General features: G+C 38.6%; 1 protein-coding gene across 1 annotated transcript in view; it reads right to left on the bottom strand.

Moving 5' to 3' along the window:
* Positions 1 to 16,744, bottom strand: part of UBE2R2 (ubiquitin conjugating enzyme E2 R2) — an 84,920-nt gene that overhangs the window by 8,455 nt on the left and 59,721 nt on the right. Inside the window, exon 3 of the mRNA XM_081103652.1 lies at positions 6,329 to 6,426. Within this exon, the coding sequence (XP_080959778.1) occupies positions 6,329 to 6,426 (98 nt within the window). The remainder of the gene's footprint in view (positions 1 to 6,328; positions 6,427 to 16,744) is intronic.

Below are 16,744 nucleotides of genomic sequence, written 5' to 3'. Positions count from 1 at the left end.
ATGGTGAATCATCCATTTGTACCAAAACAAGCCCACTTTTACTACCATGTACTCCTAAACTGAAATCCACGAAGCTTTCAGAAGCATTAGGTACCACAGTGGATTGTGATAATAGTTAACCCAGCACACTTTCCTCCCTTCATCTGGAAAGCACAATCTTTTTATTTTGTCGTTTTGTTTTGTATAGAGAATCCACCATCATGCTACACGTTCATACAAACAACCTACTTATACCCACAGCAGTAGACATGCCACCAAGTGCTGGCCAAAGGATTCCATCATCTTGTCATGAGGATGGGTTTAGGGATATGCATGCGACCTAAGCTGGGACAATCAGAACCCTGGTGGGAACTCATTTTTCTAACCTAATAACAAAGAATTTTTATTCTTGTTGGTTTAGTAACAGAATATGGAAAGTATAGAGCAGGTGGCCATCTTTGTTAGCAAGTGGTGAGAGCCAGCCTAATATAAAGGCCAATATAGAACAAAGCAGAATTGAGATTTTTTTCTCTCTCAAAGATTACTGATGCAAAACATTCAAAGTTTCCAAACCAGTATGTTGTGGATGAGTTGCAAGTTAATTATACCTATACTGATTCCCTCATCAGTTGGGTGGGTCAGACCTATCACTTCCTTTTTCTATGTACCACGACTGGAAAAGGCTTGGAGAAAATGTCATACATAGTTTAAAATGCCCACTTATAACAAAATAATTCAACACAGGGCATTACACTATACCTCTAGCATGATAAACTCTGCAAGGTAAGTACTATTAATCCTATTTTTATAGAATGGGAAAACTAAAGTGCTAAGACCATACTGGCAGAATGTACAAACTATGTTCTTTGTTGTCATTTTTTATTATTATTTTCAGTTAATATTTTAAAATCTTTATTCATTTCTCTTTTCAGAAGAAAAAAGACAGGAGGGGAGAGGGTTAACAATAGGTGAAAGGGAAAGAAAGAACAAATAATTAAACTACCCCCAATGAAGAGGTTACTCAAAGCCCATTGGAGGGATTGGTTTCCTGCAGATCAGGAACGAAGGGGGGGGAATCAGGAAAACAGGAATCAGGAAAACAGCATACACTCCTTTTTAGTCTCATTATGTCCATATAAATTCATGGTTCCACGTGAAGCTCTGGTTTTGAGTAACACAGAGTTGCATTTGTCCATTTAGACAATCTGTGGCACCTGGACATAAATTTCTTGGATTAGCCGAATAGACTATGAGGGCCCATCCCCAGACTCTTAGTTCCCATAAAGAAAAACACCACTGCCATTCACTAACTGGGTATAGAGGAACAGGTCTGGTTGCCCAAATCCAGTGGGGTGTTTTAACATGTGTTACAACACAGAACAGACCTAAACCAGTAAGAATTTTGGATATAGAGTTTTAAAGTGTTTTCCACTTACTAAACAATTCCCATAACCACCACCACAGTTCACAGAATTAAGGATATTCCTAGGAAAAATGTGCTCCCTCCACCCCTGCTTAAGCCAGAATAAGGGATGATGGTAAAATTTTTTGGAAAATAGAAAAATGCTAAGAAGAGAAAGAAGTACTGACAAAAGGATAGGCAAAAGCACTCTAGACCGTCTTCAGGTTCATGTTACAGATCCTTTTGCCTGCTTCAGTATCTTTGTTAGAGATAATATCACTGGCTATCTTCTTTTGGATAAAAAATAAATTTGTAAACAAAAACACCCAGAGAACATGAAGGCCAACTAATCTCACACACTCACACACACACACACACACACACACACACACACACACACACACAGCAAAAAGCAAGTTGTAAAGTTCTATAGCACTAAAATGTTTTAAAAACAAAACTATAGCCCTAACCGGTTTGGCTCAGTGGATAGAGCATCAGCCTGCGGACTCAGGGTCCCAGGTTCGATTCCACTCAAGGGCATGTACCTTGGTTGCAGGCACATCCCCAGTAGGGGGCATGCAAGAGGCAGCTGATCGATGTTTCTCTCTTATCGATGTTTCTAACTCTCTGTCCCTCTCCCTTCCTCTCTGTAAAAAATCAATAAAATATATTTAAAAAAAAAACAAACACAAAACTATAGGAGCATTTGAGACAGAAAATCATAATTAGACATCTATGACCCAATGGGTAATATTGTATTTGTCCCTTTTCAAGAAAGACAGTAGTCAATGAGATGGGTCTGTCCTTTCTCTGTTACCATGTCACCACAAGTACTCTGGCTGGGAGGGCAGAAACCTGGTCCTAGCACACACAACACAGTAATTAGGGCTTATGGGTCTTCCTGGAAACTTAGCAGGAAAAGTTTAGAATTTTGCAGAATTGAACACTGGCATTTTTCTCCCAATGTATACACATACCCCTCCAAGCAGCATGTGAGAGAGATAGAAAGGGTTCATTCTTAAAAACCTAAATTTACTTGATTCATATACACTATTTCAAACTCAGCCCTCATTACATGTTTTGAAGACGGGAGAATAATTTAAAGAGGACATTGTGGCAAAGAAATCTGTTATGACAGAAAATGAGATAGTTTAATGGGCCACATACTACAAAAAGTTTTTAATGCTGGTAAAGCAACTAACAAATATAACAGTTCTTTCTGTGTAAGCCCTAAAGCTGCTGCTGCTGATGGACATATCACTGAGAACACACTGTAGGAAGGAGGGTATCAGATTAAAATACAGGAGGTGGCACAAGTAGATTTACAATTGTTCATATGGAAAATAATAATAATGCAAGAATAAACTGAGTTTCGTGCAGTCACAACTATGAACTTATTTTTGCCCCATGCTATATATTTCTTTTCTCAACCCTTTCTAAGTATATTGGATTGAACAAGGTACCTAGATGAATGAGTAATGAGCATAATCAATAGTTATTTAATGTGTCTTGAACACATGAATCTTTTGGTATACATGTCCCAGAAAATGGGAAATAACTCACTAAGAACTTGCCAAAACCGGTTTGGCTCAGTGGATAGAGCGTCGGCCTGCGGACTGAAGGGTCCCAGGTTCGATTCCGGTCAAGGGCATGTACCTGGGTTGCGGGCACATCCCCAGTGGGAGATGTGCAAGAGGCAGCTAATCAATGTTTCTCTCTCATCGATGTTTCTAACTCTCTATCTTTCTCCCTTCCTCTCTGTAAAAAATCAATAAAATATATTTAAAAAAAAAAAAAAAAGAACTGGGTAGGAAATCCTGGTGCAAATCAGAAAGCTCTCAATTCTTTGCTTTTGACAAAAGTGGAGATCCTAATCAAGTTACTAGCTTTCAGATAAATAAAAATGAGTAACAACATGATTTAATTAACAGGTAAATGGGGAGCATAGATTAATCTTATTGCAGAAGAACTGAAAATAATTTATGCAGGTATCTCAGCCTCTAGATCTAGAATAGAAGATATAATTCCCCACTCCTTAAAGTGTGGGCTGTACTTCCTTCCAAGGAGTACAGAATGGAAGGGGGAAAGGAGTTACAGTGGAGAAACCCTAAAAATAGTCTCAGTCATGAGTGTTATGTTAGAATTAACAGTGATAAAAAATGTTGACAGTATGCACCCTTGATATGACAAAGAAAATGTACAGCTGACCAATGCAAAGGTTAGAGGTGACAATCCCTGTACAGTAGAGCTTTTGATTCTCCTAAAGCTTAACTGCATGGTTCCAGGATCCCCCTCAGACACTTTCAACTGTACTTTACCTTCCTGATTTTCTTCCCCCTATTCACTATCCAGTCTAATAACCAGAAAAGCAAAAGAAAAATACCAACTGGGGAACGAAATACTTGATCAGTACTCCTCAAAATTGTCAAGGTCATTTAAAAAAAAAAGGGAAAGTCTTAAGAAACTGCCACAGTTGCCTAAAGAGACATGCTTATTAATATAATATGGTATCTTGCCGGGGATTCTGGAGCAGAAAAATGACGTAAGGTAAAAACTAAGGAAATGTGAAAGGGTATGGACTTTACTTAAAACAATGCATTAATATTAGTTCACTATAATAATTGGAATCATACTAATGTTAGATGTTAATATTAAAGAAAACTGACAGGTGCAGGGCATTTGGAAATTATACTTTTATCCACAATTTTTCTGAAAATCTAAAACTGTTCTAAAATTTTAAGTTATGTAAAACAAAAAGAACAAAACCACAATGAGAAACCACATTCACCCATTAGAATGACTATAATTTTAAAAACACAGATAATAAGTGTTAATAAAGCCCTGGAGAAATTGGTATTCTCATACTCCTTGGTGGGGATGTACTGCTTAGTGCAGCCACACTGAAAAACAGGCTGGCAGTTCCTCAAAAAGTTAAATATTGAGTAACCATATGACCCAGCAATTTCATTCCCAGGTATATACCCAAGGAAACAAAAGCATGTACATGTACACAGTGTTCATAGCAGCTTATTCATAATAGCCAAAGAAATAACCCGAATGTTCATTGAGTAATTAATGGATAAACAAATTGTGATATAAGCACTTAATGGAATATTACTCAGCCGTAAAAAGGAATGAAATATAATACATGCCATAATGAAGATGAACATTGAAAATGTTCAGCTAAGTTCAAGAAGCCAGACACAAAATACTACATATTGTAAGATTCCATTCATATGAAATGTACAGAATAGGCAAATTCATAGAGACAGGAGGCAGACTGGTGTTTCCTAGGTGGAAGGGTGGGATGGAGTTGAAGGATAATAAAAAGTATAAATGACACGTATAAGTTTAATGGTGATGAAAATGTTCTAACAGTGATTGTGGTAATGGTTGTACAATGCTGTGAGTATATTAAAAACCTACGAACTATACACTTAAAATCAAAGTATTGAATAGTATGGAAATTATATCTGAATTAAAGTTTTTTAAAAAAAAGACTGACAGTGCGGCACGTGCTGCTAAGTGGTTAGAGTGTTGGCCCTTGAACCAAAGGGTCAGGGGTTCGATTCTGGCCAAGGGCACGTACCTGGGTTGCAGGTTCCTCGCCCTTACTGGGGCAAGTTGGGGTGGCAACCAACTGATTTGGCTCTCTCACATCGATGTTTCTCTCTCTCTTCTCCCCCCGCCCCTCCCTTTCATCCTCTCTAAAGTCAATAAAAAAAAATCTCCTCCAGTGAGGAAAACAAAACAAAACAAAAAGAACAGATGATTAAATATCTATCTATCTAGCCGAAACCGGTTTGGCTCAGTGGATAGAGCGTCGATCTGGGAACTGAAAGGTCCCAGGTTCGATTCCGGTCAAGGGCATGTACCTGGGTTGCGGGCACATCCCCAGTGGGAGATGTGCAGGAGGCAGCTGATCGTTGTTTCTCTCTCATCGATGTTTCTAACTCTCTATCTCTCTCCCTCTCTGTAAAAAGTCAATAAAATATATTTTTTAAAAAATAAATAAATATCTAGATAGATGGGTCAATAGATTAATCAATAAAGGAAATCACAAGAAATATACAAGCCTTCCAAATCTTAAGACACATCCACATATACAAGGTGTCCCCAAAAAATGCACAATTGAGAGCTCACTTTTGAAATGTGTTTTAACAAACACTGCCTTTACAATTACTCAGTGTGTGTATACAGTTTTTTGGAACATCCTATATATAAAACAATGGATAATGGAAGCTCTTTTAAAGGTAGCATGTAGCCTGGCCAGTATGGCTCAGTTGATTGGGTGTTGTCTCATGCACTAAAAGATTGCCGGTTTGATTTCCCGTCAGGGCACATGCCTAGGTTGTGGGGCTTGATCCCAAATAGGGGATGTGCAGAAAGCAGCTGATTGATGTTTGGTTCTCACATTCATTGCGCTCTCTCTCTCTCTCTCTCTCTCTCTCTCTCTCTCTCTCTCTCACTCTCACTCTCTCTCTCTCTCCCTCTCCCCCCCCCCCTTGCCTTTCCTTCTTTCTTCCTCTCTCCAAAAATCAATACAAAATCTTTTTTTAAAAAAATTTTTAAGTAGCATGTTAAGTAAATTTTCAGTTTGGAAACAGTAAGACCTTTCTGCAAAAAGTAATAAGAATCCTAGAATAAAGAAACAATCAATACAAACATGAAAATCATGAGATCCAAGACGCAGATGAAACTTACAATAAAGTAAGAGGAAGAATTCACACTAGAAAATTTCTCCCAAGGCAAACATAGAGAAAGGAGTAACATGTGCAGAATATATTGTTCCATAAATACAACTCTTCAAAATGATGCATACATGCTACTTAAACCTCTAGCAGGAGACAAAATAACCAAATATAAAAGGATTATTTTGTACTTAAAAAATAATATCCAAACTTAAGAAACACCTAAAAACCAGATTATTTCTTATCAACCCCTTACCTGACATTCTGAGTAGGATTCCACCTTTCAGAGGGCAGTTCACCACTCTGTGGGTCATCTACGGGGGGATGAAGAATTGAAATGCATACATCTCCATTCTGTAAGATACAAACCACATTCAGTACTCAAAAATATGACATAAAAAAGACACATCAGCCCTGGCTGGCTTGGCTCAGTGGATAGAGCGTCGGCCTGGGGACTGGAGGGTCCCAGGTTCGATTCTGGTTGGGGGCATGTACCTTGGTTGCAGGCACATCCCCAGTTGGGAGTGTGCAGGAGGCAGCTGATCGATGTTTCTCTCTCATCAATGTTTCTAACTCTCTGTCCCTCTCTCTTCCTCTCTGTAAAAAATAAATAAAATATATTAAAAAAAAAAAAAGACACATCAGTTCCTCTGAAATTTCTTTTATCCCTCCAAAACTTGTTTTCTTATCATTAGAAGAGAAAACAATTCTGCTTTTTCTTCACATTTGACTCAATGTTAAAGGATTAAACTTTTCTAATATTATAAATACTAATGGTGACCAATCTCCAATATATATTTCTTATTTAAAAAAGAAACACTGTATATCTGTTAACATCATCCTCCTAAAAAATCATTTCAAAATAGAAATATACAGCGTGGCCAGTATCGCTCAGTGCTTGAGCGTTGACCCATGAACCAAGAGATCACCAGGTTGATTCCTGGTCAGGGTACATACTTGGGTTCTGGGCTCAATGCCCAGATGGGGTTGTGCAGGAGGCTGCCTTACAGATGTTTCTCTCTCATTGATGTTTCTATCTCTCTATCCCTGCCCCTTCCTCTCTCTCTAAAATCAATTAAAAACACACACACACACGTTCACAAAATAGACAAACCTGGTAAATCAAGATTCAAGAGTCTTGGGAAGCAACTAAATATCTCTCTATTTTCAGACACAAAACTACCTCAAGTACATAAAAAGGAACAAAACAAAAAAAATCTGTCCTGCCTAAAATCTGCATAAAGATGCTATAATCACCTTTAATATCAATCACTGGTTTTAGTAAGTATGGTATATATATAAACTGAAAATATGTCTCAAAACAACTTCATTATAACTCTTTCAGTATATGGGATAGAAGAACTCACCACTATGATTTTAATATTTTGGTATGTAAATTTTAATTATAGGACCTAATCCACAGGTACATTTAGTTTAAGTCAAACACATGGATTGCTAAAGATATGCAAAAATAGACTGCTAGTGTCCTAGTTGGTTTGGCTCAGTGGATAGAGTGTCAGCTTACGAAGTGAAGGGTCCCAGGTTCGATTCCATTCAAGGGCACACCCCTGGGTTGCAGGCTTGATCCCCAGTAGTGGGCATGCAGGAGGCAGCTAATCAATGATTCTCTCTCACCATTAATGTTTCTATCTCTCCCTCTCCCTTCTTCTCTGAAATCAATACATATATATATGAAGGAGGCGGGGGGGGGCGCGCGTCTCGCCCTAGCTGGTTTGGCTCAGTGGATAGAATGTTGGCCTGTAAACTGAAAGGTCCCGGTTTTGATTCCAGTCAAGGGCACATGCCCGGGTGCGGGCTCAATCCCCAGTAGGGGGCATGCAGGAGGCAGCCGATCAATGATTCTCTCTAATCATTGATGTTTCTCTCTCTCCCTCTCCCTTCCTCTTTGAAATCAATAAAAATATATTAAAAGGGGGGGGGCATCTCTACTGTTGCAAAGTATCTGACAAAACCCAAAACTTTTTCATGATAGAAGCACTCCAAAACTATAAATAAAAGGGAACTTTAACATTATAGAGGATATTTATTAAGAGATCCACAGTTAACATCATACTCAATGGTGAAAGTTTTTCTCCTAAGATCAGGAACAAAACAAGGATGCCTTCTCTCACCACTGTTTTTTTTAGGTTAATCATCATCCGAGTATATTTTTTCCATTGATTTTTTTTTTAAATATATTGTATTGATTTTTTACAGAGAGGAAGGGAGAGAGATAGAGAGTTAGAAACATCAATCAGCTGCCTCCTGCACATCTCCCACTGGGGATGTGCCCGCAACCCAGTTACATGCCCTTGACCGGAATCGAACCCAGGACCCTTCAGTCCGCAGGCCGACGCTCTATCCACTGAGCCAAACCGGTTTCGGCTTTTCCATTGATTTTTAGGAAGGTTGAAGGGAAGCAAAGGAGGGAAAGAAAGAGAAGGAGAGGGGGAGAGATGGAAGGGAGGGAGGGAAGGAGAGAGGCAGGGAGGGGAAGGGAGAGGGAGAGAGAGAGAGAAACATTGATGTGAAAAAGACACACTGATTGGTTGCCTCCCAGGACCTGGGCCAGGGATCGAACTGGCAACCCAGATACATGTCCTTGACCAGAAATCAAACCCACGATCCTTTGGTGCACCAGCTGACTCTCTAACCACTGAGCTGCCAGCCAGGGCTCACCACTGCTATTTAACACTTTCCTACAAGTTCTAGTCAGAACAATTAGACAAGAAAATAAAAAGCATACCAATTGAAAAGGAAGAAATAAAATGATTTCCATTTGCAAATGATAAAAGTAGTTACAAACAGTTTACAAGAAAGCTACTAATAAACAAGTAGAGTTAAAGTTGCAGGATATAAGATCAACACTCAAAAGTCAGTTTTATCTCTATACACCAGCAATGAATACCCTAAAAAGGATATTAAGAAAATAATTCCACTTACAACAGCATCTAAATGAGTAACATACCTAGGAAAAATATCTAACCAAAGAGGTGAAGAACTTGTACACAGAAAACTATGAAACAATACTCAAGTAAATTCAAGAACACCTAAATAAATAGAAAAACATCCTGTGCTCACAGGTATTGTTAAGATGACAATATTTCCCACTTTGTTCTACAGATTTAACACAATGAAAATCAAAATCCTACTTTCCCTTTTTGCAGAAATTGACATATTAATCCTAAAATTTATATGGAAATTTAAGGGACCCACAACAGCTAAAACAATCTTGGAAAAGAAGAATAAAGTGAGAGGATTCCCACTTCCTGATTTCAAAACTTATTGCAAAGCTACAGTCAACAAGACAAGTTAGAACTGGCATATAGAACAAAGGAATAAAACTGAGAGTCCATAAATAAACTTATACATCTATTATCAACAGATTTTTGACAGGGATACTAAACACATTCAATGGGGAAATAATAGTCTGCTTGTGTTTCTGGATGACGCTCTAACCAACTGAGCCACCTGGCCAGGGACTAATTTAAATTTTTTAAAAGAAAAAAATATAGCCCAGCTGGCGTGGCTCAGTGGTTGAGCGTTGACCTTTGAACCAGGAGGTCACGGTTCAATTCCCTGTCAGGGCACATGCTCAGGAGGCAGCCAATCAATGATTTTCATCATTGATGTTTTTATCTCTCTCTCCCTCTACCTTCCTCTCTGAAATCAATAAAAATATAAAAATTAAAAAATATAAGGAGAAAATGTAAATCTAAACAAGCACAACATTGTTCAAACCTTTAATAATGTGTATTATTAAATCACTTTTCAGTCAAACGCTCTTGGTTTAACAATGTATATTACTAAATCAAGAAACCAGTCAAGCCCTGACCGGTTTGGCTCAGTGGATAGAGCGTCAGCCTGCGGACTGAAAGGTCCCAGGTTCGATTCCGGTCAAGGGCATGTACCTTGGTTGCAGGCACATCCCCAGTAGGAGGTGTTCAGGAGGCAGCTGATCGATGTTTCTCTCTCATCGATGTTTCTAACTCTCTATCCCTCTCCCTTCCTCTCTGTAAAAAATCAATAAAATATATTTAAAAAAAAAGAAAAAGAAACCAGTCAAAATCTTCTCGTTTCTCTTCGCTTTCTACCTTACTCATTTTGTTTCATATAAAACAAGATGAAACTTTGGGAGTTCTATTGGAGCATTCTACAAAACTTTTCTCTAGTGTTTTAGAAATAAAGAATATTTTACAAGTCAATAATGACATTTTAAAATAGTAAAAACAATTAAAAGAATACAAATATATTTTATCAGTTACCAAAGAGAAGTTATTTATGTCAATTTAACCTAGTAGCTAAAGCAAATGAACTGTGCTTGGTTATACATTTCTGATTAGCTGATAAGAAAGCGTTCATATTCATTTGAAGGATCCGTAAATGAATTCCAAGAGAAATGATTTATTCAGGTCTCTTCTTAAAGACCTAGTAAAATTATGTAAATTTTAAATGTTCATTAAATGCTCATTTAAAAATTAACACAATAAATAATGTAAAATCGTAACAGCATTCAGCACCTTTATGTGAATTAAGATTACAGAGCTCAAGCATGTTGTTTCTGATTATTTAACAACACAATACCGAAATAGAGTTTGTCTCACCTAGAAGAATAGAGAGTAGCTAAGGGCAAGTATTACATGCTTTAAATTTTCCATTCCATACTTTGCTCTAAAAACAAAGTCTATAATTTACTTAATAGTTCTGATCAATGTATTGTGGTTATTTAAGATATTAATATGACAGGAATATGAGCAAAAAGTATATAAGAATTTTCTGTACTATTATGGGAGCTCTTCAAATCTAAAATTATTTCAAAGTAATTTTTTTAAAGAAGTGGATTTAAATTTAGTATTTTTAGTATGCTTTTTTAAACACCTAGACATTGACATCAAAGCATTTTAATAAAAAGTATTCTAAATGTATTGGACTTTTAAATTTATATTTAAAATTTATGAGCAAAAGAGAAAACTCATGGACAACAGTGTGGTGACTGCTGGAGGAGGTGGGGGAGAGGAAGGTGAGGGTAAAATGAGGTGGAGGAGGGTAGAGAGGAGATAAATGGTGACAGATGGAGATTTGACTTGGGGTGGTGAACATACAATACAGTGTACAGATGATGTGTTGTAGAACTGTACACCTGAAACCTGTATAATTTTGTTAACCAGTATCACCCCAATAAATTCAATTAAAAGGAAAAAATAAAATGTATATGAAATTAGTTTAAAATAATAAAGTTAAACAGTTTGTCTTAGGCTTGAGAGATCAGAGAATGCATTATTACAACTTTGTAATCAATTCTAATGTGATTTCTTTGGCTTCAGTATTTGATTCCTGAGTAGAATAACCATTAAAATAAATTCTCAGAGAAATCAAAGAAATACCACACAGAAGCTGTATGAGATAATTCCACTAAACAAAGGAGAAAATAACAATAATCAAAGAAAAAGAAATGTGTGTTGGATGATAAAGGAGATAAAGCAGAATCAGGTAAGCTATTATCTAAAACATTTTTATTGTTATCAATTAAGAAGGGACTAAACCCTTATTATAAAACATCTTGCGCCAGAACCGGTTTGGCTCAGTGGATAGAGCGTCGGCCTGCGGACTCAAGGGTCGCAGGTTCGATTCCGGTCAAGGGCATGTGCTTTGGTTGTGGGCACATCCCCAGTGGGGGGCGTGCAGGAGGCAACTCATCGATGTTTCTGGCTCTCTATCCCTCTCCTTTCCTCTCTGTAAAAAATCAATAAAATATATTTTAAAAAAAGAGAAAAAAACATCTTGCTATTTCAAGGATTCAAATGTACATCCAGTCAAATTACATCCCCTGTGAACATAACAATGTACAGAGTATAGAAAGACCATAAATATGAATGGCAAGAGAAAAAAGGTAGAAAGACAAGTATCTGTGAAGGTTAATTTTATGTCAACTTGACTAGACTAAGGGATGATCAGGTAGCTGGTAAAACATGTTTCTAGGTGTGTTTGTGAGGGTATTTGTGAAAGAGATTTAGTGTTTGACTCAGTACACTGGGATGTCAGAACTCCTGGTTCTCCAGCCTTGGAACTCTGGTATATACACAAGCAGCAGCCTTGGACTGGGAGTTACACCACTGGCTTCCCCTGGTTCTCAGACCTTCGGATTTAAATTGAATGATCCTTCCAACTTTTCTGGTTCTACAGCTTGTGGAATTTCTCAGACTTCATAACCATGTGAGCCAATGCCTTTAATAAATCTCCTCATATGTATTTCTATATATCCTACTGGTTCTGTTACTCTGAAGAACCCTGATAAATACAGTATCCTTACTTTTAAATGGTCTTTTTGGTGTAATTAAAAAAAAACATAATTTATAATTTAGATTATACAGGAACTCTTGCTGGATCCAGTTTTTTCAGTTCTTGAAAAGCTGACTATGGGTCTTATCCATTTTACTATAGACTATCATCCATCTAAATAATTACAAAGATCATAAACTGTGTAATTGGGCCAGTTGCCATTTACACAGCCTAAATTTTATTATTCCAAAGAGCAATGGTTCTACAGACTTGGCAACCTTTTTAAAAAACTTATGAGACACTAGAGAGACAGAGAGCTCTCCCTCTCTCCCTCTCTCTCTCCTCTCCAAGCCACATGAAGACACAGAGATAAGCTAGGAAGAGAGTTATCACCAAAAACCAGCCATTTTGCAACTTGATCTTGGACTTCTAGCTTCCTGAACTATGAGAAAATAAATTTCTGTTGTTTAAGCCATCCCGCCTATGGCCTTTTCTTATGGCGGCCTGAGCTGACTAAGCCAACATGTAGAGTCTATTTTTAATCATTATTAAACAACATTTAGAAATACCATGCCCTAATGATAGTGGAATAGTAGTCAAATTGGTACATCTGTACAATGTTGATTGCTATAGATGAGTATGTTTTGAGAATCATCTGGGTCTAGAACAGAACTAGAATCTTAATTGAAATAGCAAAATATTTTCATATCGGCTACCAAGTAGTATAAAATATACCAGCTTACTGCAACCTTTACTTTAATGGCTGCATTAGTTGCATTTATGTGCATACTATACAGGAAAAATGATTTGTATGCTCCTTCAAAAAACATTCAAAATCTTTATTATTTTAAAAAACAAAGCTCCATACTATGTTCTACAACTCACCAGTGCTAAAAGGATTTGATACTTCTGTATACTTTTTATTTAGTCGTATGGTGAACATAAAACTACTATAAAAATTACTGCAAAAAAATATTTTCCAATGAATTGGGAAAAATTTTTTAAATATGTTCTTGATATTAGAGAGAGGGGAAAGGAGAGGGAGGGGTGATATCTATATATATAAAAGCCTAAGTCCGTGGTCGGCAAACTGCGGCTCGCGAGCCACATGCGGCTCTTTGGCCCCTTGAGTGTGGCTCTTCCTAAGCCTTAGGAGTACCCTAATTAAGTTAATAACAATGTACTTACCTATATAGTTTAAGTTTAAAAAATTTGGCTCTCAAAAGAAATTTCAATCGTTGCACTGTTGATATTTGGCTCTGTTGACTAATGAGTTTGCCAACCACTGGCCTAAGTGACTGTTACAACCGGATGCCCAGTAGCTATGATGCGCACTGACCACCACGGTGCAGACGCCCAATCCAGGAGCTGCCCCCTGGTGGTCAGTGTGCTCCCACGACCAGTCAACCTCCCATGGTCCCTCCCCCTGGCCGACTGGCCCTGATCACCCCGATCGACCCTGATCGGGACTGAGCGAGATGGCCCTGATCAGTCGGGAGGGATCCTACCCATGCACGAATTCGTGCACCCGGCCTCTAGTTCTGTATAATAAAGGCATAATATGCAAATTGACGCAATGCTATGGCGTGCACTGACCACCAGGGGGCAGACGCTCAATGCAGGAGCTGTCCCCTAGTGGTCAGTGCGCTCCCATAGGGAGCGCGCCACTCAGCCAGAAGCCGGGCTCACAGCTGGCAAGCTCAGCGGCGGGAGCCTCTCCCACCTCTGCTGCAGGCAGGTGGTAAGGAGCGAGGGGTCCTGTACTGCGAGATGGATGTCTGACTGCTGGCTAAGTTGGCAGGCAGACACCCGCCGAGGGGTCCCAGACTGCAAGAGGGCACAGGCCAGGCTGAGGAAACCTCCCCAGTGCATGAATCTCGTGCACCAGGCCTCTAGTGTGTGTACACACACACACACACACACATATATATATATATATAGAGAGAGAGAGAGATGAGAGAGAGAGATATCGATGAGCAAGAGAGAGATCAATGAGCAAGAGAGAGATCGATGAGAAACGTGAATCAGCTGTACCTTGCCGCCCCCTACTGGGGATTGAGTCCAAAACCTAGGCATGTGCCCTGACCAGGAATAGAACCAGCAACTTCTCAGTGCGTGGGACAATGCTCAACCAAATAAGCCACACCAGCCAGCACTGAAAAATTTTAATAAATACTAAAGAGCAGTGAGATTAATTTCCCATAACTATCACATTCGTAGTGAAGAAAATATACATGAAAACTTCACATATTAACATGGTTTGTGAAACAAATAGGGTTTCTCGTGGGCTGTCTAATTCTGAGCATACAACACGTAACCAGGAAACTATTTTTTATTTCATTCAACATCTATGTTTATAAAAGCTTAAGTGACTGTTCAACCGGTAGCTACGACACGCACTGATCACCAGGGGGGCAGACGCTCAACACACAGGCATAGAAACATGAAACAGACTGATGAATCTCAGAAGGAAGGGGGGAGGAGAAGAGCAGGAAGAGATTAACCAAAGATTTTATATGCATACCAGAAGCCTGGTGCATGGATTTGTGCTGGGGTCCCTCAGCCTGGCCTGAGGGGATCGGGCCGAATCTGTGCACCATGTCTTCAACTTCCCCCGATAGGTCCCAGATTGCGAGAGGGCGCAGGCCAGGCCAAGGGACCCCACCGGTACGCGAATCCGTGCACCAGGCTTCTAGTATTACAAAAAGAGCAAGAAGGAATAGATTGTACAGTACATTTACTGATGACAAGTTCGTATTAAATTTCTTTTTGTTTTTATTGATTCTGGAGGGAGAAGAAGGGAGACGGATTGAGTGATAGAAATATCGATGGTTTGCCTTCTGCATGCCCCCTCCTGATCAAGCCCTCAACCTGGGAATGTGCCCTGACCAGGAATCGAATTGGGTTCATAGGTCAATGCTCAATGACTAAGCCACACTGGCCAGGGAAATTTCTTTTGTTCTCCAAGTTTCCCCGGATATTTATAAATTTCACAAATATGGCAATAATAAAGGAAATGTTAACATAATTAAATTTGTTCATATAACACAGCAGTATATTTAACTTTTATAGCTATAGTGATGTGTATGTGGATGAGTTTAAAACTGCAACCAACGGCCCTGACTGGCTTGGCTCAGTGGATAGAGCGTCGGCCTGCGAACTGTGGGGTCCCAGGTTCAATTCCGGTCAAGGGCATGTACCTTGGTTGCGGGCGCATCCCCAGTGGGAGGCAGCTGATCAATGTTTCTTTCTCATCAATGTTTCTAACTCTCATCCCTCTCCGTACAAAATCAATAAAATAAATAAATAAAATAAAACTGCAACCAACCTCTCATGATTTTTAAAACTTGACATAATATTATTTTCTACCAGGAATAGTCTATATTTTATTTTTAGTGCTCGAGTTGATATACGAAAAACTCATCAATTTCCATATTTTGAAACTTAAGTAGGCATTTGCTTTTGTATTTTTGTTTTGTTGTTGTTATTGTCATTGTTTACCCCTTTCGTCCTCAATTATAAGTAACTCGGCAGTACTTGGTGACTATAGAGTAATTGACATCGAGATCCACTGTGTTTCTAGCACAGGTGGGTGAATAGAGAGCAACTCCCAAGAGTATCTTTTTGGCCAAGAACCATGAGCCCCAACAATCTCTAGAATCACAGAAAGTTCCATTCTAATACATTTTCCAGAATGCAGCAAAGGTAAATTAACTAATGTTAGAAGAGTCTCTTATGATCCCTTTGAGTACATCAAATTTGATTCCTAACTATGAATTATCACTTCTTTTATTTTTTTATCCTCATCTGAGGATATGGTTATTGATTTGAGATAGAGGGGAAGAGAGAAGGAGAGTGAGAGGGAGGAAGGGAGAGAGGGGGGAAGAGAGAAAAAGAGGGAGGGATAAAGAGAAGGGAAGAGAGTGAGAAACATTTATGTGAGAGAGAAACATCAATTGGTTGCCTCCCAATTGGCTGCCTTCCCTTATGTGCCCCAAATGGGGATTGAACCCACAACCTAACTTAGTGGGAATCAGTGCCCTGAATGGAAACTGAATACATGACTTTTTAGTATTATAGGGACAATGCTCCAACCAATTGAACCACCTGACCAGGGCTATGGCTTCTTTTAAAACAAAACATTTATGGCATGGGAAACAACTGAATATTTGTAAGATATGTATACATGCCTCATTTTGTTAAAAATTTTATTATAAATATGAAAAATATTTTTTGAAATAATGATCCAATGCTGACTCTTCTGATACAGAACTAAACAGCTTACACCTAAGTAGTAAAACAAAAACAGTGAAAAGGGGGTTTATCTATCTACACTTTCTTCCTTCAGAGCTCTGAATCCTTTATTCTGGTTTGTGTTTCTCTATTTTTTTTA

This window comes from Myotis nattereri (genome assembly GCF_964212035.1).
Source record: "Myotis nattereri genome assembly, chromosome: 12".
Taxonomy (NCBI): Eukaryota; Metazoa; Chordata; class Mammalia; order Chiroptera; family Vespertilionidae; genus Myotis; species Myotis nattereri.
Note: the sequence above shows the minus strand (reverse complement) of the source record. Positions and strands in the feature narration are given on the sequence as shown.